The 22,370-nt window shown below is 42.1% G+C and overlaps 1 protein-coding gene across 1 annotated transcript in view; it reads right to left on the bottom strand.

Annotated features, from left to right (window-relative positions):
• Positions 1–276: 276 nt before the first annotated feature.
• LOC309561334 (mitogen-activated protein kinase 12-like) overlaps positions 277–22,370 on the bottom strand; it is a 50,471-nt gene continuing 28,377 nt past the window's right edge. The window contains exons 5-12 of the mRNA XM_082265199.1: positions 21,375–21,404; positions 19,691–19,738; positions 16,065–16,179; positions 13,951–14,022; positions 12,020–12,099; positions 9,933–10,011; positions 5,314–5,487; positions 277–624 (exon numbers count right to left, since the gene is read on the bottom strand). Coding sequence (XP_082121325.1) covers positions 563–624; positions 5,314–5,487; positions 9,933–10,011; positions 12,020–12,099; positions 13,951–14,022; positions 16,065–16,179; positions 19,691–19,738; positions 21,375–21,404 — 660 coding nt within the window. The 3' untranslated portion in view covers positions 277–562. The remainder of the gene's footprint in view (positions 625–5,313; positions 5,488–9,932; positions 10,012–12,019; positions 12,100–13,950; positions 14,023–16,064; positions 16,180–19,690; positions 19,739–21,374; positions 21,405–22,370) is intronic.

The following is a 22,370-nucleotide window of genomic DNA, read 5'->3' as shown; positions in this document are numbered from 1 at the left end:
CACAAATGTTTTGCTTTTCATTTCATTATTTAACTGAATGGGTTGTTTTACAAGGCGATCGTTAACAATCCCTTTAAGTGTCTTATGGGCCATACACACTATAAGATTTTCTGAAGACTTTTTCCTATAGATTTACCAAAACCATATAATATGAGGTCAGACCTAAACACTTTCAATTTGTATGCAATCTGGCAGGCCCTTGCACTACATAGAAAAGGTAAATCTGAAGGAAATCTAACCACAAAAGTTGGATAGTGTGTATCCAGCTTTAGTCTGTCAACAACCATCCAAAACAGAAATAAAAGTTTGCTTGCTGAGACTTGTAAGTCCAATAGAACTGGAGCTCCACGGGTTGTAAAACACACATTCATGTTAGAAATATACGCAATTAATTTCTATGTTCATAGTCCTATTTGGTCTGTAACGAAAAATGAGGTCTTTCCATTTGCAAGTTGAATCCATGGTTGATGAACAGACTGTTCTTTGCTCTGATTCTGTTCTGGAGCTTCTTCAAAGTTCCATGATGCGGCTGCCTAGCACACAAGGAACTGCACCAGTGTGGTTAAGTAGCGCGTTGGCTCGGGTTTTTCGGATCGAATGTCATGACTTCCATGTGACTTAAACCTGTGTAAACACAAATGAGACATGGAATTTTGCAAACGTCCAGAAATATCTGCTCACAAAATAATCTGATTAACTCGCCCCCCTCCACAAAGTAAATACATTGCCAGATATTTAGTCTCACTGGCACAGCTAAAATTATTTTCAGTATTTGAATTAAAATGCTTGGATTGGTGAATTTGTAAAAAAAATGTTTGAGAAGTGATTTCTGTAACAACAATAACAAGCCTCATTCTTTGGCAGAACCTAAAGCTGAACTCCAGGCAAACGGCTAAAATATGAAATACATGCTGAATATGGGAGCTCTTTTACCTACCAAAGGGTTTCTATTTCTGTTCAACCAGTTTTGGTATTTACAAAGCAAAGCCCTGTCTGCAAGACCAGATGTTCCTCTACTACAGTTCAGTAATACAGGTCTTGTCCCTTCCCTAAACTTTGACTGGACATTCAAAGGAGAAGCATCAGACTGATAAGCTTATCTCTCTGCTCACTCCTCCTATCAGCATGCTCCTTGAACTGCTCCACAACTGATTAGTTCCTTTTGCTGTTGCTCCCTCTCAATCTATGGCCCCTTTCACATGATCGGACCGATCGTGTCTGCCCATTCTCCTCTATGGGGAGGTGGGTGTCAGCGGGCATGTTTTCGCTGGCACCCATCTGTCATCCGATCCAACAAGATCTGCTGAAAACAGACATATGGCGATATGTTTGCCATCCATCCAGCAGGTGGGATCAGATGAAAATGAACAGGCGGTCTGTTTTCATCTGATCTCCCCATAGAGGAGAACGGGACTCTGACAGGTCCATCTCTGCACATCCGCCAGCTCAGCGGGGATCAGCTAGAGCAGGAATGGGCAAACTACGGCCCGGTGGACCTTTTAATCCGGCCCGCGGAGCGAGCAGTGTTCCCCAACCCCCGGGCCCGGACCAGTACCGTGGATCAAACGGTACCGGGCTGCCCGAGGAACTTCAGCAGTGGCGGCCGGGGCGCACAGAGCAGTGCACCCCGAGCCCACCCATTGTGTGACAATAGCGAATGAAAATTCGCTATTTTCACACGGATCCTCCTCCTGGCCAATCAGGAAGCGGGTCCTCCCGCACTTTTTTTTTTTTTACTTACCTGCAAGGCAAAGGCATAATGTGCTAGTATGCATTGCATATGCTGAAAACGAAACATTCCAGTGATGTGATGCCATCGCTGGAGGCAGCGTCCATCTATAAATGGTCTTCCTTCTGGGTTTCGGGGCTCGGGCTCTGTGACTGGCCGGAGCCGCGATGACGTAACTCCTGCGCATTCGCACACTGCGGGCGACCATTCCTTTACACTGCGAGCGCCAGTGACATAACTGGCTGCTAGGTCAGTAAATATCTCCTAAACGGTGCATGTTTAGGAGATATTTACACTACCTATAGGTAAGCCCTAATATTGGCTTACCTATAGGTAAAATCTAAAGATGGAAGTTTTACTTCCTCTTTAACACTTCCTGCCAACCGCCTCCCAGCTCTTTAACCACTTGCTGACCACAGTAAAACTAAAGTGCGGGCTGGCAGCGCAGAATCACATACAGTATCTCACAAAAGTGAGTACACCCCTCACATTTTTGTAAATATTTTATTATATCTTTTCATGTGACAACACTGAAGAAATGACACTTTGCTACAATGTAATGTAGTGAGTGTACAGCTTGTATAACAGTGTAAATTTGCTGTCCCCTCAAAATAACTCAACACACAGCCATTAATGTCTAAACCGCTGGCAACAAAAGTGGGTACACCCCTAAGTGAAAATGTAAAAATTGGGCCCAAAGTGTTAATACTTTGTGTGGCCACCATTATTTTCCAGCAACGCCTTAACCCTCTTGGGCATGAAGTTCACCAGACCTTTACAGGTTGCCACTGGAGTCCTCTTCCACTCCTCCAGGAAGATATCACGGAGCTGGTGGATGTTAGAGACCTTGCACTCCTCCACCTTCCATTTGAGAATTCCCCACAGATTCTCATTAGGATTTAGGTGTGGAGACATGCTTGGCCAGTCCATCACCTTTACCTTCAGCTTCTTTAGCAAGGCAGTGGTCATCTTGGAGGAGTGTTTGGGGTCGTTATCATGTTGGACCACTTCCCTGCGGCCCAGTCTCTGAAGGGAGGGGATCATGCTCTGCTTCAGTATGTCACAGTACATGTTGGTATTCATGGTTCCCTCAATGAACTGTAGCTCCCCAGTGCCCGCAGACCATGACACTCCCAACACCATGCCTGATTGTAGGCGAGACACACTTGTCTTTGTACTCCTCACCTGGTTGCCGCCACACACGCTTAACACCATCTGAACCAAATAAGTTTATCTTGGTCTCATCAGACCACAGGACATGGTTCCAGTAATCCATGTCCTTAGTCTGCTTGTCTTCAGCAAACTGTTTGCGGGCTTTCTTGTTCATCATCTTTAGAAGAGGCTTCCTTCTGGGACGACAACCATGCAGACCAATTTGATGCAGTGTGTGGTGTATGGTCCGAGCACTGACAGGCTGACCCCCCACCCCATCAACCTCTGCAGCAATGCTGGCAACACTCATACATCTATTTCCCAAAAATAACCTCTGGATATGACGCTGACCACGTTCACTCAACTTCTTTGGTCGACCATGGCAAGGCCTGTTCTGAGTGGAACCTGTTCTGTTAAACCGCTGTATGGTCTTGGCCACCAGGCTGCAGCTCAGTTTCAGGCTCTTGGCAATCTTCTTATAGCCTAGGCCATCTTTATGTAGAGCAACAATTCTTTTTTTCAGATCCTCAGAGAGTTCTTTGCCATGAGGTGCCATGTAGAACTTCCAGTGACCAGTATGAGAGAGTGAGAGCAATAACACCAAATGTAACACACCTGTTCCCTATTCACACCAGAGACCTTGTAACACTAACGAGTCACATGACACCGGGGAGGGAAAATGGCTAATTGGGCCCAATTTGGACATTTTCACTTTGGGGTGTACTCACTTTTGTTGCCAGCGGTTTAGACATTAATGGCTGTGTGTTGAGTTATTTTGAGGGGACAGCAAATATTCACTGTTATACAAGCTGTACAATCACTACTTTACATTGTAGCAAAGTGTCATTTCTTCAGTGTTGTCACATGAAAAGGTCTAATAAAATATTTACAAAAATGTGAGGGGTGTACTCACTTTTATGAGATTCCTGTATGTATATATATATATGTCATTCTGTTTGCTGGGCAGGGGGCTCGCACGCGTGCCGCCGGCGTGTCAGCTGTGTGTGATTAGTCAGCCAATGGATGAGCAGCAGGGATGTGCTGGTTTTTGTTTCCCTGCAAAGCATGGAATAAAAACCGGCACATCCCTTAGGCCAGGTTCACACATGTGCCGCTGGTTCGTGCCTGAGGTCCGGTGCGTGTCTGTTTGCCGGTTCAGGTGCAATAAGGGTCTGAATTTTTGCCTGAATTTGCACGTGAACTGGACCCAAAGACACACAGGATCCTTCTGCAGTCCGGAACGCAGCTGTCCTTGACCTGGGTAAACCTGCTCCATTGTAGCAGGTTACACTTGCCTGTCATGCGAGTTGGATGCGGGAAAACCGGCATCCAATTTGCATATATGTGAACCCGGCCTTAGTGAAAGCACCACATAGTACACATATAAACACTGGTTAGGCACATATCTACCCCCCTTTGATCGTCCTAGATGTTTAACCCCTTCTCAGCCAGTGTCATTAGTACAGTGACAGTGTATATTTTTAGTACTGATCACTGTATTAGTGTCACTGGTTCTCACAAAGTGTCAGTTAGTGTCAGGTTGTCCGCCATACTATTGCAGTCCCACTAGAAGTCGCTGATTGCTGTCATTACTAGTATTTAAACAAATAAATAAATAAAAATTCCAGTATAGTTTGTAGACGCTATAACTTTCAGGCAAACCAATCAATATACTCTTACTGGGATTTTTTTTGTTATCAAAAATATGTAGCAGAATACATGTTGGCCTAAATTTATGAAGAAATTTGATTTTTACTATTTTTTTTAATTAGTTATGTTTTATAGTTTTAGAATATATCAATTCTACTCTACTGTATATGTTGTTCTATATTTTATTTCTATTTTATATTCTTTTTCTACACTTTATTTTCTTCTATTCTATTTTTCATTCTACTCTATATTCTATTTTATATTCTAGTATGTATTTTACTCTACTCTATCTTCTATTCTATATGATATTCTTTATTTTATTTTATTCTTTAATCTATTATTTTCTATATTTCATACTATATTTTATTCTGTTATGTTTTATACTATTCTATATTCCATTCTATTTTCTGTTATGTTCTTTATTCTATTCTTTGTTATGTTCTATATTCTATTCTATTTTTTATTCTGTTCTCTATAATAATATATTCTATATTCTATTTTATATTTTTCTATATATTCTAAAATCCTTTGTTTCCTCTTCCCTCTTTTTGTTCATTTCCTCACTTAGCTATCTTTGTTTTTCCTTTCTGCCTTTTCCACCTCACTTTCCATTTATTTTAGGTATTTAAATATTTATAGGATTTTGCAATCCCCTAGAGCTTCCTCTTTAATCTGCATTCTTTGACCCTGAACTTCTGCCTTATTTTATGTATCCATCCCATTGGTTTTTATTGTGTGATCCTGACTGTGTTTAGATTAATAATAAAACATGAGTACATTACTTTTCCACTCCGCGATACTAAGGTTCAGGTTTTCAAAGGAGTCATCGTATTTCTCTCCAGGCGGGTCAGGGTCCGAGTCCTGGTATTCTTCTAGGTACGGATGTGCCAGACATTCTGCAGCAGATAATCTTTTTTCTGGGTCCAGTTCCAGCATTTTCTCCAGCAAATCAATCTCTGGTGGGACAGGAAGGAAATCCGTTAACTACCTGTCTAGATTGTAAATGCCAATTCAAATATTTACGGCAGGTGACCCATGTTGAGTTGAAGGGTGATCCTATGCACAGCTGCATGGTGTGGTCACGTATTTCCGTTTTAGGACACTTTTGCCTCAATTCAGGAAGCTTTACACAAGGATAAGGATCTTTATGTGAATGCGATTTTCAAATCTCATTGAACTCCACTCAAAATAATTATCATTTTTTTTTTTTTTAATTAAATATCCTTATATTGGTGTGCCAGTTTTGTGAGTTAAGTTTATTGTTTTCAATATACAGAGAATATTTTTCAACGGATGTCACTATTTTCATCCATTTCAGATGGGATTTCCAATTCCCCATTGTCAGATTATCATGCCCAATGTTGTGCAGGAGCAAAAACTCCCATTCCAACAGTACAGTTATTTCCGTACAGCAGGGCGTAACTACAGGGGTTGCAGGGGTTGCAATTGCAACTGGGCCCCATGCTCCAGGGGGCCTGTGCGACACCTGGATAGGAGGGGCGGCGGGGGCAGCATGTAGAGAAATCACTGTCCTCCTTTTTCCTCCTGTAGCTGCAGGAGGAAAATGGAGGAGATTGGTTCCTCTGTATGCTGCCCGCGCCACTCCTCCTATCCAGTTCACTTGTGTTCTGCTGTCTCTGGGCCACTGTGTGCTCCCCTGGTTCCCCCCCCCCCACACACACACACACACACTGTGCTTCTGGCTTCCTCCCTCCCCTCTCCTGCCGACTGCTGCAGGGGATGTGTCACAATAGACAATAATCAGGAAGGGGTCGGTAAATATGTAATTTACCATCGCCTTCCTTTTCTGAATGGACAGAGTCATAGTCAGTGACAGTGTAAAAAAATAAAGTAAACTTATAAAAAATAATAAAATTAAAATACCAAAAAATAAAAACTACTGACACCAGTGGGTGAACTTCCAGGATCACAAAGGTCTCACATGCGACAGGGCCCTGGCATTCCAACACCGTGGGGGGGCCCCAAGATGGTAGGAAAGGGTCCCGCTGTGGGACCGTAAAAAAAGGGCCCCCGAAATGAGAGTAAAGGGCCCCAGGATCAGTGGGAAGAGCCCCAGGCTTGAAGGGAAGGGCCCCGGCCAGGGTCGTGGTTTCTTGCACCGGGGCCCTGAAGGTTCTAGTTACGCCTCTGCAGTACAGGTTCACTTCAACAATTGTTTTTCTTAATCTAGGGTATTCTTCTTCTTTCGCTAAGAGATTTATTTACTTTTGCCTTAAAAAAAACTTCCCCTGGGATTCTGTCTTCGTTTTTGTTTTTTTATAAACCACATATACTGTAGATTTCAGGTTTTTTTGTTTTTTCATTTGTGATCTGTAAACCATGTGACCAGTCACCTCCATTTCCTCCCTAGTATAACATGAGAGAAATATGTGGACTAACCCACAAGTTCACTGACCTGAAACAAGTATGAGGATTAGAAAAGTCAGAAGACCTGATTTCCATACTTGTTCTGTAATGGTGACTCTAGATTCAATAACTGAAACAAGATGACGCCATGAAAGCCAGGTAACTAGCACTTTCATAAGCAGGGGGCTGTAATGACAGCTTTCATGGCTCTCTCATCACAGATTTGCTTTTAAAGATAACTGTACTGTTGGAGACGCCTAACCCCTAAACTAAATACCCCCTCACCACCCCCATGCAGTGCTGGGACAAGGTCATCCAGCGCCCAGGGCAAAGATGGCAAAACTGCGGCCGCAATCCCTGCAGTAAATCATTGCACCCAGGGCAGGCGTCCCTCTCGCCCACCGCTTGTCCCAACCCTGCCCCATGTATACTTACTTGAATTAGATGGCTGTGGCTCACCTAAATCTTTAAAGCCTCTAGCCAAAGTTTTTTTTGGTGGCCACAGATGCACTGTCGAACTCTAAAAGCTTAAAATACCCAATGCAAAAACCATGAATTCATATAATAAAGTGGGTGAAGATATCATGGGTGTAAATACAATTGAAAGCCCCCCTGCAGCCGTGGCAACACTAGGAATAGTTACTACTGTGGGTTCTTTTCTGTGCTTCCCTTTCCCCATTTTCTATTATTTTTCTGTCCTCATCAATTATATATTTGTTATCATTATTATTATGATTATTATCATTTTGAGTTATTATCCTATGTTGGCTTGGTATTATTATTTTTTAAGTCAACATTATTTTATATATTACCAAAAGTATTGGGACGCCTGCCTTTACACACACACATGAACTTTAATGGCATCCCAGTCTTAGTCCGTAGGGTTCAATATTGAGTCAGCCCACCCTTTGCAGCTACAACAGCTTCAACTCTTCTGGGAAGGCTGTCCACAAGGTTTAGGAGTGTTTCTATGGGAATCTTTGACCATAATTCCAGAAGCGCATTTGTGAGGTCAGATGTTGGACGAGAAAACCTGGCTCACAGTCTTTGCTCTAATTCATCCCAAAGGTGTTCTATTGGGTCAGGACTCTGTGCAGGCCGGTCAAGTTCTTCCACCCCAAACTCGCTCATCCATGTCTTTATGGACCTTGCTTTGTGCACTAGTCCAAATCATTTGGTGGAGGGGGGATTATGGTGTGGGGTGGTTTTTCAGGGGTTGGGTTTGGCCCCTTAGTTCCAGTGAAGGGAACTCGTAAGGCATCAGCATACAAAGACATTTTGGACAATTTCATGCTCCCAACTTCGTGGGAACAGTTTGGGGATGGCCCCTTCCTATTCCAACATGACTGTGCACCAGTGCACAAAGCAAGATCCATAAAGACATGGACACGTGTCTTCCTATGACCTCACCGTTGTTTAGTCCCACCCAGTGCTGACTGTGGAGGGGAGGGATCTACACTTATGAATAGTATATAAAAATGGTGCCCTCAGTAGGTTGGATCAGCTCTGAGGAAGGGAGCTTGCCTCCCGAAATGCGTCAGTTTTCCAATCACAGAGATGTGTCATCCTCGTTACTGGAGTTGTATATAACATGCGTTTTATCAAAACACAATCCTAAAGAGCAGTGGGACTTTTAAGGGACAATATGGGAGGGATGGTCACAAGTAGAGCCAAAGTATTTTCATATTAAAAACATATTCATTAAATCACAAAAATAAAAGAAAATTTACATGTGAACATATATAAAAAATATGTAAGAACATGCTCCCTGTGGGAACGCTGATACAATGTACCAAATAGGTAACAGTGGTCTCTGTTGAGCACAGTCTATAGGTCCCCAATAATCCAACGTGTTTCGCACCAAGGCTTCCTCAGGGCCAAAGAGACCTTAAAGACCGTTGTTCCCATGAAGTCAGGGGCAAAGCATATCATGTCTCTGGGCAGGCGCTGGGACTATGTAAAGCAGGGGTGGTCACCATCAGAGATATATATAGGGTAAAAAATGGATCACCATACAACCACCGAAAAGCCAGAGAACACGACTATCCGGATAATGGGTTGCTATATAGGGTAACCAGGGCTCTTCCTAATGCCAAAGGGTACAATATCCACAGGGGAAGAGAGTCCTTTCACCCGAATATAAGGCTTGTGTGTGTGACTGATCTTAATTATACCACACCCCAGTTCGCATATTCAGCCTGACAGGGCAGGTGGTAGGTGCCGGTGTTATTGGGTCCCAGGGCATATGGATGTCAATGGCTCCCCTTGTGTTACCACACTTCATGGATGCCTGCCTCGGCGATAATACATGCGTTTTATCTTTTTATGTCTGTGAGTATGCTTTTGGCTATTTTAATACATTTCCAAGGTGCCTTAGGTAATGCACTAGGCGTTTACGCCCTTCTTTTTTTCATTTATCATTTAATTTAAAGCCACAACTTCTCTTTCAGTTTTGGATAGAGTAGGGACTGATCAGAACCCCTGATGGATTTCGTTTTTTCTGTACCGGGTAGATTCATCCTCTATATTTGTCCTGGTGACCATTATCCTGGAATTTTTCATCAAATATTTACAGTTGTCACTATAAAGAGAGGTGAGGATAAATCGTCCAATGGGGACATCTGTTCTGATGACAGCTGTCTAAGAAAGGATTTTTCCTCTAACTTCCTGTTTGGTCCATAGGACAGGAAGTGAAGGCAAACCTCCCTAACAGGATGAATATAGCAAAGAATGAACTTGCACAGATTTTAACGAATCAATACCCAATCCAAAACTAAAAGAAAAGCTTGGCCTATACACACACTTTAAATGTGCACATCTTGCTAACGTAATAGACCGTGGGATTAATGCTAAAGATGGATCCTGGGTGGACCTGTGACGCAATATAAAAGAAAAGTGGGAGGAGCTATGCAAATACCCAAATATTATAGTAAGGTGAATTTAGAAAACATCAAGACACCCAATTCACAGATGACCTACTCATTCCTACTATTATGGGTGGATAATGGGTTGTCTCATTGGATGGTTTTCATACCTAGTGCGTTCATTGTTGGGAAAACCTCTTTAAAATTCTTCTTTTGCTTGTATGGTAGCATTTTTAAATAGTCTTGAGCCTGTAAAGAGAAATAAAGGGCTGCAAATGATAGTCAAATGGGCAAGTACTAAAAGATGTTTGGAAAAAAAAACAAATACTGTGTATGAACCAACAGCTTAAAAAATGTGAAAAGAAACCTCTAATGTGAAAAATGGAAGCTGCCATTGCTAATTTCTTCTTATATGAATGTGACTTGCCCAGCAGTCATACTGTCCCCTACACTTTGAGACCAGTAACGAGTATGTAGAAAAGGACAAGTAATATGCCTTTGCTCTAACTTTCCTGATTTGTGATCCTGTTCCAAGTCAGTAACTTATAAAATATTAAAGCCAGAGACCAGCTTTCAGGATTCTTTAAGTTTAAGAAAATCTGTCACTTTCAGGGCAAAGTGTTAAGTTTATTTGTAAGAAAATAACAACCCACTAATACAAACCTTCACCACTCTCCCCTACCACTCTATCAGAACATGACAAAAGCCCCTGATGACGTCATATATGATGAAACGCGTAGGGCGGAGCCACATACACATGTTACCACGCGTGCACAACCGATGTCAGCCATTTAATTTACTGGAGGAAGTCGCTGTTCCCTTCCATGGCGGTTTTATGACATGTCTTTTATTACCTGCTAAATTGTAAGGGCATTCTTTCTCCTATTAACTGCGGATCACTTTACAGTATTACATTATGTGAAGCCTTTTTATTTTTATATACTCTATAATCCACCTCAAGCTTTTTGGGTTAAGCCAGGTACTGGAGGAGTGCCTGTGTACTAGCAAAGTGAGCGGTGCCTGTAACGCCATTCCATCCTTTGCCATGGAGCTTGTTCCTGCTGTTCAAATGAGCACACATTGACCACTTTATAACTAGGGGGTCACTGGCATTTCGGTAAGGGTGTTTGGTGTCACCTCGGCTATCCTAGGAGCAATTTTCAATCTTCATCATGGAGTGTGGAACTCTTTTTCTCATTTTTATTTTATCAGTGTTCACATTTTTTAATTTCTCTGGTGGTTTACATCAGTGTTCTCACAGTTTGTGATTTTAGACATTTATAGACACTATCTAAAGTGCAAATGTCACAGTTTTTTTACTTTATTGTTTTTGCTACGTTCAATTTAATTGATTCACTTTTAAGTATTGTTACAATTTACATATTATTTATGGTCACTGTCTAGTTTATATGCGCTGCACTTTTTTTTTATCTTTATAGAACATGACATATACCCAGAGATGTATAGTAACTAAGTAGAACTACTTCACTACTGTACTTAAGTACCGAAAGGCGGTATCTGTAATTTCCTAGAGTAGAATTTTTTTCTCCTACTTCCACTTTTACTTCACTACATTTTTTTGATGATTTCAATACTTCTACTCCGATATTTTTTTTTGTGCTGCATAGTTACTCGTTACAATTATAAAAATTACCACTGCCAGAACAGTAGATGGCAGGTTTCATGAAGCTCAAAACATATGTATTATCAGCGCATACGAAAATAAATGCTACTGTATGTATAAATAAAAGGTGCAATAATAAAAAACAATATTATGTTCAAACTTTTGACTTCTTTCTTTAATAACTACATAACACAGTACTTGTACTTTTACTTTCAGTACTTGAGTAGCAATTTTATTTTCAAAACTACTGGTACTTGAGTAGCAAAATTAAAAAAAAAACTACTTGCAGTACTTAAGTACAAAAAATGTTGAATACTTTAGTACTTCTACTCAAGTCACTTTTTGATTGAGCACTTCCACTTCTACGCAAGTCACATTTTTGATCGAGCACTTGTACTTTTACTCAAGTATGGGTTTCGAGTACTTTATACAACTCTGCATATACCTGCTTCTTCTGGGTATTGGGGGAGTATGTGATCTCTCTCCAGGTTACAGAGCTTGCACCTCCAGCAGCCGATCATTAGGTCCAAACACTTCCATTTTAAGACTAGATGCAAAGATATGGCCAAATAGGGGCAGCCTACATACCTAGCCAATGCGGATATGTAGAACATATATACAGTAGGTACTTACGTGTTTGCTTTCCATCTTGTTGATTAATGATGGTTGGGGACTTCCTATTACCTCAATAATTTTGTTCAGTTCATCAAAATCTGAATGTACATTAAGTAAAAAAATATGCCACAGCACATGGACAGAAAATCCTCTTTCCCTTCATATTAAAGGAAAACTATAATGGTTTTGGGTCATGAGTTGACACTATTGTGTCTTGTAGTGACTTACGGGTTAGTTGGAAAGATGTACCACAGAGTTCAGCCGGGGCCCCTAGGACAGTGGTCCTCAACTCCGGTCCTCAGGGCCCACTAACAGGCCAGATTTTAGGTATTACCTTGGGGAGATGCAGACTAGAGTACTGCAATCACTGAGCAGCAAATGATATCACCTGGGAGGTATTTCAGTTATCTTGCAAATCTGGCCTGTTAGTGGGCCCTGTAGGCCAGGGTTGAGGACCACTGCCCTAGGAGATCGGCACTCCTGGAAGTGACTATTTGAGAAGAGACTTTAGTAGAGAATTTCTCTTCAATGGGAAGGTTTTTGGTGGTGCAGGCCACATGAGAGAGGAATTTTCACTTTAGTACCACTTTTTTAAGCTGGTTTGTTTAAAGAGATATTGTTAACTTGACCATGCAGCTCCAATTCTCATAGCCTGGCACAGCAAGAATTTAATTAACCAAGCATTTAGGGCAAGGTGTCTCTGGAAAAGGCTTCCATGACTTCATATTCACACCTTACTTGGTACCTTGCATACTTCACCTTGGTATGAAGAACATCTGACCTGCTTCCCTTGTGATGGAGCTGGGGCTTAGCAGCCAACCACCAGGCCCAAGCACTGTCACATGACCAGTTTGAGTAAAATCACCATTCCCTGAGTTGAGGACACAGCCAATTGCAGCACTAACTGCAGAGTACCAAGAAGCTGTGAGGTAAGGTGAGTAGGAGGATATTAGGAATGTCCTTTCCAGAGACATTGCCACCTTGCCCTAGATACTTGGCAAATTAAATTCTTGCCAAGTATTGTGTCAGGTTATAAAAAGGGGAGCTTGCAATGATATTGTCAGGAAGGGCATACCAGTATACAGAATGGTACATTGGAATAATGTTTGTGCAGGCTGACACATAATCGCATATATGTGAGTATGCCTGTACAAGAATATGTGCCCAGCTTGTCCCTGATTCTGGCACCATGCGGGCTATTTCAACTGATCTGCTGCACATGACCAGTCTTGTCTGCAGCATTCCTATGGAACTTGTTTTTGACCTGGCCTGTCTTGACTACTTCAAATATCTGCCAGTACAGACCCTGGCTTGCAATTGGACCACACTTTTACCTTGTCCTTACCTGTTCAGACTCCGGACTGAATTCCACGTGATTACACTCAATCTGATCACCAATTACAGTAATTGCCACCCCAGCTAACCCTCTGGCTCCGCCACTGTAATTACCAACCCCACTTGCCTTACTCTGGTAACCATCTACTGACCAGTCAGTCATTACTGGTCATCCAATAATAGATAATCATTACTGGTCATCCACCCTTTACCCAGCCAGTCTCTAATAATCAACTGTCTGTTGCCTAGCCAGTCTCTCTTGATCATCTGCCTGCTGACTAACCAGTCTCTACTGATCACCTATCTGTTGCCCAGCCAGTCTCTGATGATCATCCATCTGCTGCCCAGCCAGTCTTCTCTGATCTTCTGCATGTTGCCCAGCCTGACTCTGCTGACTTTCAGCTTATCAACCCATACCAACTGCTGGCAAGAACTATGAGACACTCATGCTACTCCATGCCCTTGCACCACCTGTCACTTTACCAAGAGTCCTGGGAGGGAGGGAAGTGTAGGAGAGGCTATCCACATAATTTCAGGTTCTGCTACCAAGTACATGACAGCTATCTCCAAAACTGACCCTTCTGATATCTACACAAAATTCATATAAAGGATACAGTCTCCTCCAGGAAAAAGAACACGGCCAGTGATCATTTCAGCCAAGATGCATCCAACAGACCAAATGTCCACTGTAAAGAGAGCAAGAGTTGGGTTAGTATGCCTAAGGGTCTTGTACAGGAAGTGGTGGCCCATAGCAATCAATCAGGCTCCATTCTTTTTTCCAGTCTACTGACATAGCTCTGTTTGGAAGCTGCCTGCACATGAAGTCATCCTGTATACTGCTATACAGTGCTTGTACTTTCTTCCCATATTGGCATGGATTTCCTTGAGGTGCACCATTTTACACACATAACCCATAAAATACAGGGAGTGCAGAATTATTAGGCAAATTAGTATTTTGACCACATCATCCTCTTTATGCATGTTGTCTTACTCCAAGCTGTATAGGCTCGAAAGCCTACTACCAATTAAGCATATTAGGTGATGTGCATCTCTGTAATGAGAAGGGGTGTGGTCTAATGACATCAACACCCTATATCAGGTGTGCATAATTATTAGGCAACTTCCTTTCCTTGGGCAAAATGGGTCAAAAGAAGGACTTGACAGGCTCAGAAAAGTCAAAAATAGTGAGATATCTTGCAGAGGGATGCAGCACTCTTAAAATTGCAAAGCTTCTGAAGCGTGATCATCGAACAATCAAGTATTTCATTCAAAATAGTCAACAGGGTCGCAAGAAGCGTGTGGAAAAACCAAGGCGCAAAATAACAGCCCATGAACTGAGAAAAGTCAACCGTGCAGCTGCCAAGATGCCACTTGCCACCAGTTTGGCCATATTTCAGAGCTGCAACATCGCTGGAGTGCCCAAAAGCACAAGGTGTGCAATACTCAGAGACATGGCCAAGGTAAGAAAGGCTGAAAGACGACCACCACTGAACAAGACACACAAGCTGAAACGTCAAGACTGGGCCAAGAAATATCTCAAGACTGATTTTTCAAAGGTTTTATGGACTGATGAAATGAGAGTGAGTCTTGATGGGCCAGATGGATGGGCCCTTGGCTGGATTGGTAAAGGGCAGAGAGCTCCAGTCCGACTCAGACGCCAGCAAGGTGGAGGTGGAGTACTGGTTTCGACTGGTATCATCAAAGATGAGCTTGTGGGGCCTTTTCGGGTTGAGGATGGAGTCAAGCTCAACTCCCAGTCCTACTGCCAGTTTCTGGAAGACACCTTCTTCAAGCAGTGGTACAGGAAGAAGTCTGCATCCTTCAAGAAAAACATGATTTTCATGCAGGACAATGCTCCATCACACACGTCCAAGTACTCCACAGCGTGGCTGGCAAGAAAGGGTATAAAAGAAGAAAAGCTAATGACATGGCCTCCTTGTTCACCTGATCTGAACCCCATTGAGAACCTGTGGTCCATCATCAAATATGAGATTTACAAGGAGGGAAAACAGTACACCTCTCTGAACAGTGTCTGGGAGGCTGTGGTTGCTGCTGCACGCAATGTTGATGGTGAACAGATCAAAACACTGACAGAATCCATGGATGGCAGGCTTTTGAGTGTCCTTGCAAAGAAAGGTGGCTATATTGGTCACTGATTTGTTTTTGTTTTGTTTTTGAATGTCAGAAATGTATATTTGTGAATGTTGAGATGTTATATTGGTTTCACTGGTAAAAATAAATAATTGAAATGTGTATACTGTATATTTGATTTTTGTTAAGTTGCCTAATAATTATGCACAGTAATAGTCACCTGCACACACAGATATCCCCCTAAAATAGCTAAAACTAAAAACAAACTAAAAACTACTTCCAAAAATAGTCAGCTTTGATATTGAGTTTTTTGGGTTCATTGAGAACATGGTTGTTGTTCAATAATAAAATTAATCCTCAAAAATACTAATTTGCCTAATAATTCTGCACTCCCTGTAATTTGCAGGTCAATCAGCTTTTGCCCTGATTGAAACTAGAGCATATTTACAGTAGAGACAACAGAGTTTAAGCTCATTTAATAGTAAGAAGTGGTGTAAATGGGTCATTGCTATCTTTAATGTGGCCCTATACCTTGGCCTTACTGGTATTTTCCAGTTGGTTACTCTGCCAAGTTACACTTTTACCTCCATTTTTCTATGCATGGCATTTTTGAAAACCCTAATGAAGTCTCAGTTACCTGTTTGGTTGTAGTGCATCCAATTTAAAATGATTTCTGGCGCTCTGTACCAGCGTGTCACCACGTATCCAGTCATTTCACTCTCCATTTGGCGAGCCAGCCCGAAATCTAAAATCTAAAGACAGCAATTAATCTCATTGCTATACAAAAAAAAGCTTCATTAGACATAATTAGATTATAATTATTCTGGTCTACAAGCCTGCCCCTAGGCTACTGTTGGGATTTCCATATAATGTACAATTCAATGCAAAGAAATAAATACATTAGAATAATGTGGTTAATGAACCAATGTCTCCATGTCTCATTTTTTTGAAATGCAGACATTTATTGGACCGTTCTTGGTTTATTCTATAACTCACCGCAAAGAGCAGCAATAATATGCAGTTCTCTATCCCAAAATTGTTTAGTTATATTAGTGATAGGTGATTGCTAAATGGGTATTATGGCTCTCTCCATTTTATGGAGAGCTCTTTGCTTTGCTGAATAAGTGCTGTAAAACCCCGGCATTGTGTGTCTTTGATGGTTTTATAAGCTAACCAATTCTCTTGGATTATTTGTTTTCTTACCAAATTTAATTAAAATCATAAACCCAAAAGCAAACATTTATTGTATTGCAGCTTACCAATTCTTAGATGGCTGCATTCGTTAATTTTTTTTTAGGCTTTCTTTCTTCTATTTTCATCTGGTGATCCAGCCAATAAGTCTCTTTTTCAACAGAACATGCTTTCTTGCAGTTACAGGGATGAGACAAACCATTTAACACTGAAAGGGTTGCGTACACTGATCAGATTTTATTTATGTAAAACCTTTATCCCAAAGGTAATAAAAAATTTTGCTGTGACTGATTATAAAGTATTAGTTGGAGTATGGCTTCAACCTGTTAGTGTCTTTAAATCTACTAGTACATCTAACACCCCCTTCCCATCAGTGCAGCTTATTAGTGCCCATCAGTGCTGCCTCATCAGTGCCCATCAGTGCAGCCTCATCAGTGCCCATCTTGCTGCCTTATCAGTGTCCATCTTGCTGCCTCATCAGTACTGCCCCACCAGTGCACATCAGTGGGGAAAAAAATCTTATTTGCAAAATGTTATAACAGAAACTAAGAAAAAATTTTTAGTGTCATGCATTTTTGGACATCAAAGTAGCATGGCAAGTTAATTCCCCATGTTTTCCAATGATAACCATTCAAATATGCGCAACTGACAGTTGCAGCAACTTCAAAGGAGTTCGTGCACTACTTTGGTCCGACTTTCATGCAACTTAGGGGCCATAGACTTCAATGTTAACCCTCATAAGTTGCATGAAAGTTGTACCTGAATGTTATACCATGAAACTTCTGTGCAACAGTTGTCCATTATCACTGGTCAAAGCCACAGTCGTATCCAAGTTGCCCCTATACAAAGTTGCTTCAAGGTTGCACCAAAGTTGCAGTCAAAAGTTGGCGCAACTTTGGAGTGGTACAAGTGTGAATGGAGCCTAAAGACCTGCAGCTCTAGATGTTGAACAAACAGAAAAGCCGCATTCATCACATCAAGGTAAGTATATACCTGTGATGGGTTTGTTCGGTTAGGTTAGGGAAAGGAGACAAAAAGGATAAGAGCACTTAGTTTAAAAGTGCAATTCTTCTTTACAGATATATACGGTCAGAATTATCATGGTTCAGCAGTGTAAACCAAGGTTATCTTTACCCAAATGACATTTGTGGGCTGGAGCCTGGACAGAGTAGAGGGGCAGCACCGAGCCTCAAATTTTACAAACTATGATAATTATTTAGTCAGTTGTCATCCCAGGTAAAACAAGGGGTTACCGATTTCCAAGACATTTATATGAACCCAAACATGGCCGGTATTAATGCACACTCTGATTTGAGGAAAGCACTATATCTCATGGATATACAGGCTAACCCAACATTGGCCACTGGCTGGATAGAGAACACTTTCTATCTGTGTTGTGGATCAAAAGGTCTCACTTTAGTTGGACCTCCCTAGTGGGACCCATTTAGGTTCCTCGGGTTTCCTGCCAGCCTTTTTTTGGGGGAAAGAATTGCCTCCACTCTAGATGTAAACATGGCCAATGGAGCAATCACTGTGAAGGTCACCAACATGTCACCATTTACAGAATGGAGAATTCTTCACAAAGGAGTTGTAATGACAGGACGCCAATGGGATCCCATTTCTTTTCACTGGTGGAGGGTCCAGGAAATTATGGGGTGAGGATACTTGTGATATCACTGCCATAATAAGGAAATAAAACTTCAGTTTATAGACTGGCAAACCCTTTGTTACAAAGTGTACAAAAAACAAAAACTATTATCTGTATGCTTTAAGGCCCCGCTCACATCGGGGCGACGCTACTTCGCACCGCGACCTCCGAGGTCGCGGTGCGAGCAGCGCGCCGCGACCTCGGAGTGGCCGCCACGGACTTCATAACATTGAAGTCTATGGCCGTCGCCTCCTGGTCGCCCCAAAGAAGCTCCAGACCCTTTTTCTAAGTCGGAGCGACTTGTGTCGCTCCTATTAGAACGGGTCCGCAGCTTCCCTATGGGAGGCGACCTACGGCGACCTGTGAGGCGACCTGGTCGCCTCACAGGTCGCCTCAGTGTGAACCGGGGCTAAGTGGAAAAGAACAATGCCAATCCCCAGGCTGATCAGTATTGCAAGTGTTGAAGTGAGTTAGGGCTCTTTTACACGGTCCGCCTCCGTAGGCGGATCCGTGCTGCTCAGCGGGGATCGATCCGCCGATCCCCGCTGAGCCGGCGGATGACAGCTCTGTCTCCGCTTGCAGTGCGGAGAGGGAGGTGTCACAGCCCCCGCTGCTCTCTATGGGGGATCGGATGAGAGCGGACCACCTGTCCACTCTCATCCGATCCAATCCCTGAACGGATGGAAAAATAGGGTTTCCATCCGTCCAGATTTCACGGACAGGATTGGATACAGATGGCAGCGGGTGTCAGTGGAAATGTCTCCGCTGACATCCGCTGCCCCATAGAGCTGCATGGAGGATCCGATCAGATCCGCCTAAAAAACTGACAGGTGGATCTGATCGGATCGCCCGTGTGAAAGAGCCCTTAGTTGTTTACCTCAGCCTTTTTCAACCAGTGTCCCCAGGCACCCAGGGGTGCCTTGAGGTTTCTTCAAGGGTGCCTTGACAAAATGACTAAAAGTTCCCCAAAAATTGTATACAAGCCAGCAGGTGGATGAAGCCTGCCTTTTAGTTACGTAAAGCCACTGGGTTTCATTGTGCAACATTACGACATTCTAACCGCTGGCATCCTAACAACCAATGACATTATCGGTTGATAAGGAATATATCGGTTGTCTGCACAGCATCCTCATTTGATTCTCCCCTGCCCCTCTTCATCAGCGCTGGGGTCACATTAGCTGAGTGATGGAGAAAAACTGAGGAAGAAGAGAAACACTGGAATACTAGTCAGTACCAGTGTGCAAAAGTGTATTTGACTTGGAAGCATAAATCACCTCTAACTTTGTGAGTCCTACGTGTGAATGTTACTGCATTGTGTAAAACTATTAGAAAAGCTTTTTACATTTTAGAATGGGATGCCTCCAGACTGTCCATAATTTTACAGGGTGCCTTGACTCAAAAAAGGTTGAGAAACACTGGTTTACCTTAATCTCATAGTTTTCATTCACCCCCAGATTGCTTGGTTTTAAGTCCTAAAATACAGAAAACAAGCATATGATACACTATTCTTAACGAGGGCACAAAATAACTAAGCAATATACAATCAATTTGTCATGACCTTATTTCACGGTCCAAAAATGTGTTTTTCAAAAATATTTTATTTAAGTTAAAAAGTGGAACTAAAGCCACTGATTTAATCATTTCAAAAAACAGTTACATTCTCAGCATACTGGGAATGCTATCACCTTTGCTTGTACCCTCAACCAAATGTCAAACCATCAAATGGCTGGTGTCATAACTAATCATATGGCAGTTACAGATCAAACAGAGGCTAAGATGGCAGCTTCCTTGGCTGAAAAAGGATAGGAGGGTTTAGTTCCGCTTTAACAGTTTCAAAGCACAGGTAGGGTCCTTTCACACGGTCCGCATCCGCCGACGGAGTCCGTTCTGCTTAGCGGGAATCGATCCGCTGATCCCCGCTGAGCAGGCGTATGACAGCTCCGTCTCCGCTCTGTGTGCGGAGATGGAGCTATCAGATTCCTGCTCTCCTCTATGGGGAGATCGGATGAGAATGGACCACCTGTCCGTTCTCATCCGATCCCATCTGATCTGCCAGACGGATGGAAAATAGGGTTTCTATCCGTCCGGATTTCACGGATAGGAGCGGAAGCGAATAGCAGCGGGTGTCAGCGGAGAGGTCTCCGCTGACACCCGCTGCCCCATGGGGGTGCATGGAGCATCCGATCAGGTCCGCCTGAAAAACTGTCAGGCGGATCTGATCGGATCTTTCGTGTGCCGGGAATGCTAACTGCCCCATTTGCTTGTGCTTTCAACCTAACCATCGAACTATCAAATGGTTGGTATCATAACTAATCACATGTGCAGAACCATGGCAGTTGCAGATCAAACAGAGGCAGCTTCATTGGCTGCAAAGGATAGGAGGGTTTAGTTTGGCTCTTTTTCTTCTTTTCTTTTCTATTATAGAGTATAGATTTTGATATGTGATCGTTATTTTTCTTTTTTTTGTATGTTTGTTGGTTATAAAATTAATAAAAAGAGTTATAAAAAAAAAGCCCAACTTTGGGCAGAAAAAAAAAAAAAAAAAATCCTAACTCATTAAATTGGAACTGAAGGCATTTTACAACAAATTGTGAGCAGGCAGGTAGGCTATTCATCACAAAAGATACATGCAATGTCCCTTCTGCAATAGAATACACCTTCTTTCCTGCTCGGGTCTTCTGCAACACGTAAACTGCTTATGGTCAACGTGTTTCTGCTGCTCAGGCTTTACTCAGGTCTGAGCAGCAGAAACGCGTTGACACTTTTATGGCTGTATTATTTTGTATGTGTAAATAAACTACACACTCTGCTGCTGTATCCATTGTGCCGGCTTACTTCTGTGCATCGTATGGGAGATACATGTCTCACTTGATCCGAATGGGACATCAGGAGACTGCAGCAGCTAATAAGACAGGATATTAGAGTATCCAATTTCCTATGTGCAATGGGCATACACCACACATTGCACCAATCAGATTTCTTGATTTGTTTGAGAACTTTCAGTCAAGGGCTGTCCACTCCTCTAGCTTAAATACATGTTGCCAAGACAATGCTAAAAATTCAGTTTGTGGGAGAGTTAGATTGTAAATGGATTTTTAAGGAACTTACCCTGTGCACGACACCCGTAGAATGAATATACTGGAAAAAAAACATAAATAACTAATTAGGATGTTTTCAATAAAATGTGTCTGATGGCACTTTGCATTTTAGGTCACCTCATTTCAAGCATAATATGACAATAAGGGATCTATTTATAAAACATTTTTTTTGCATGCATGTCAGAATCATTTGTGTATGTTGAACAAAATTTTCCTGTATATTCTCTGATAGATTAATTCTTGTATCATCTGCTCCATCTAGTGGCCAAAATGCAGTAAAATTTTCTGAAATACCTCAGTGGGAAAATACTGTATACTGCTTTTTGTCCACTAGATGGAGCGGATGATACAGGAATCAATCTATTAGAAAGTAGATGGTAAAATTTAGCAAGACCCAAAAGTGAGGGATAGAAGAGCAGCACATGAGCACGGCGGTGGATCGATTGAGGGCTCAAGTAAGAAAACGCTCACACCTAAACATTTTTTAACTTAATGCAAGAAATGCATTAAGGCAAAAAATGTTTAGACTTTACAACCACCTTAAAGTGTAACTCCCCTTCTGTCGAGAAAAAAGCATTCCCCTCTGGGTGATCTATGTACATTGCAAGGATTTTAACAAACTTTGTTGCAGATTCCTACATTTTGTTATTTTGAAGAATTCATTGTTTGTTTCTCTGTGCTGAGTGGGTCAAATGGGAGTGGTTTCATAATTGGCAGCTGTAGAACACTAATGAGGAAATCTGCTGGGCCTGCATCCCTTTAGACGTGTTCCTATTGGGAATATCTCACCAAAAATTGCATTCTTGCTGCAGGGGATGCCAGAAACCTGACTTGTATCTTAGACAGACTTCTGGGAAAATTGGTGAGCGAATCATACAAGCAGGAAATGTTTCTGGGGTGTGGTCAGTATACATTCTGTGTACAGAACACCTCCAGGTAGCCATATTGCATTTTCAGAAAACTACAGTGGCTGTAGATTGGAAAGGAAAGGTCATTTTTAATAACA

Source organism: Pelophylax lessonae (assembly GCF_965119305.1).
Source record: "Pelophylax lessonae genome assembly, chromosome: 8".
NCBI lineage: Eukaryota > Metazoa > Chordata > Amphibia > Anura > Ranidae > Pelophylax > Pelophylax lessonae.
The sequence above is the reverse complement of the archived record's forward strand: the minus strand, read 5'-3'. Positions and strand labels throughout refer to the sequence as shown.